This window comes from Limulus polyphemus, unplaced genomic scaffold (assembly GCF_000517525.1).
Source record: "Limulus polyphemus unplaced genomic scaffold, Limulus_polyphemus-2.1.2 Scaffold3027, whole genome shotgun sequence".
Lineage (NCBI taxonomy): Eukaryota > Metazoa > Arthropoda > Merostomata > Xiphosura > Limulidae > Limulus > Limulus polyphemus.
Window position 1 is genome coordinate 22140 of NW_013668637.1, and position 2492 is coordinate 24631.

A 2492-nucleotide genomic window follows, 5' to 3' on the forward strand; every position below is an offset into this window, starting at 1 on the left:
GGATATTCGTGCTTTTTTTGTCATCGATTATTGATGACACTTAGCCCCACTTTTTTTATACTAATAGTAGTAGTGCATTAAATAATTTTTATTTAACTAAATAAAGCACCAAAGAAAATAGAATAATAACATGCAAAAAAGCAGACAATTTCCTCTAACAATCAATATTTTTCTGGCTTTCTAACTATGCAACAAGAGATGTTACAAATTCATCCAAGCTAGTCTGTTGTGGTTTGGGAACCAAAGTTGTATTACAAGTGAAATTGGCTATTCTGTGTTCAGAAGACAATGTAATAGAATATGTTATTTGATAGATGAAAACCTTGGCTTTATAGTGGTTATAGGTAATATATAATTAAAGGTGAGAGAGAAAACTATTAACAAATCCTTAAAGACAGGATGTGACAGGTGGGTGTGGCAAGAGGGGTCTCATTTTCTATTTTATAACTCTGTAATCAAACAAAATTTAAGGCTATAAAAACTATGATTTCTCTGAGCAATGATGATTTTATAGTGAGTAATTTATGTTGAATTTCATAGTTACTGGAGGGGTGATGGATGAAATAGAGAAGAGAAGATACCTAGAGAAAATGTCACACTAGGGGAAATTCAGTATTTCTTAAAATATTGCCTTATAGAATTAAGAACTTAAAACTTATATACTATTAAAATATGGATTATTAGCTATGATTTTATGCTATAATAATTGGTATAACATAAACAAAAAGTAGTTTAATAAAATTTGAATGTAATACACAAAAACCTTATCATGCACAGTAAAGGATACCCGTGCTGATAGGGTTAATATCGTATGAAAACACTTTCTTGATGATCAGTTCAAATGCAAGAAAATAGTTTATTATTTTATATTATAGTGGCCTATCAATTAAAAAATACTTTGTTATAATACTTGCATGAATTTCTTTATGTATTTTTACTTCAATGTAGAAATTCTGTTTTTTCAATGAATGAAATAAATTATCTGGAAACATTTTATGAGTAATCAAAATAAACAAAATTTTCTGTACAGCTGAATTGTGCTGATGAACATAAGATTTTTGAAGTATGTGTTTTCTTGCATAAACGTCTTTAATTGACTTTTTGTTTTTCTTTTTTAAGTAGAGCATTCAGAAATTCAGTTACTGTGATTTATAAAATGAAAAAGTCTCGTCCAGTTGAGTCTTGTATCTACTTGCATGGATAAAAAAAAGTTTAGTAGTTCCTAGCTGTTCCTAAAGGGTAATATTCTTTTATTGTTTTAATAGGGATCTCTTCAATGCAGCTTTCTTAAGCTGCTGGACTGAACTCCATAAAGACCAACAGGGAGAGTTAATTCGAAGTCTTGAACAGGCTCTGAACACTCAAGAAATTCCTGAGGTTACTCATACCTTACTGAACTTGGCAGAATTTATGGAGCACTGTGAAAAGGTAAATATGTGAGAATATTTTGACAAAGATTTTGCAAAATTGTAGTATCATGAACTAAAGTAGTGGTTCATAATAGGGATCACAAGGAATTGCACAAAACTCTGATAGAATGTTCAAGCACAAAGCACCTTAAACAGTAAAGATTCTGTTCAAACAACACTTTAAAACCTTTACTATTCACTGCTAAGGCTGTACACACATAAAAATGCACAAAAAAAGAATGCACATTAGACTTACAAGGAAAAGAAAATCCTCTCCAAATTATTATTCTTCTGCCAGCCTACAACAAATACGGCTTGGTATATTGCAACCAAACCTTTTGTAGAACACTAAATAAAGTACTGTAAAGGTTTTAGGGGTATTGAAAAGTTGATTTGTTGCCTCTATATTTTACGTAAGCTAAAAACATTAATAATTCTAGTATAAACAATGTTATCATTATCCCTTAAAGTTAGCTTTCTTACCAATATCCAATGTTCCTTTAAAAAGTTTAAATACAGAGTGAAACAGGAATTACCAGCCAGTAATAGATGAACATTAGTAGACTGTAACATGTAGATATTTAAATCTTTGTACACTATACAATTGGTGTCTTTAGGGAGCCAACCCCTATATTATGTATGAAGTATGTATGAGTAAAAAAAATCTATACACATAATATTAAATTACATTACATGCAATCATTGAAAAATGACTTTAAAATACACAAAGGTCTAAGAATATATTTGCCCATTGCTATGTAATATACATAGAAATTTTAGTTACACAGAAACTATAAATGCTCACTATATTACTATATTATCAAACAAATCTCCATGACAATCTCCAGCTGCAACTTAACATTTTACATCTCTAACTAATGCAATCAAATAAGCCATAGCTACAGTAAATCACCATGAACTGTTTCAGCTAGTTACTAGCTATGTTTATTATCATTACAATGTATAAAGTTAGCTACCATATCAAGTAATCCTTTGTCCATAGTTGAGCATAAAAAAAGCCAGCAAACAAGATAAATAAGAAATTGGTAATTTAAAAACCTGCAAATAGGGGTCATAAAAAAA

General features: G+C 29.8%; 1 protein-coding gene across 1 annotated transcript in view; it reads left to right on the plus strand.

Moving 5' to 3' along the window:
• Positions 1-2492, plus strand: part of LOC106468498 (serine/threonine-protein kinase mTOR-like) — a gene marked incomplete at its 5' end in the record, with an annotated part of 108081 nt that overhangs the window by 19519 nt on the left and 86070 nt on the right. The window contains one exon of the mRNA XM_013928928.1: positions 1266-1428. Within this exon, the coding sequence (XP_013784382.1) occupies positions 1266-1428 (163 nt within the window). The remainder of the gene's footprint in view (positions 1-1265; positions 1429-2492) is intronic.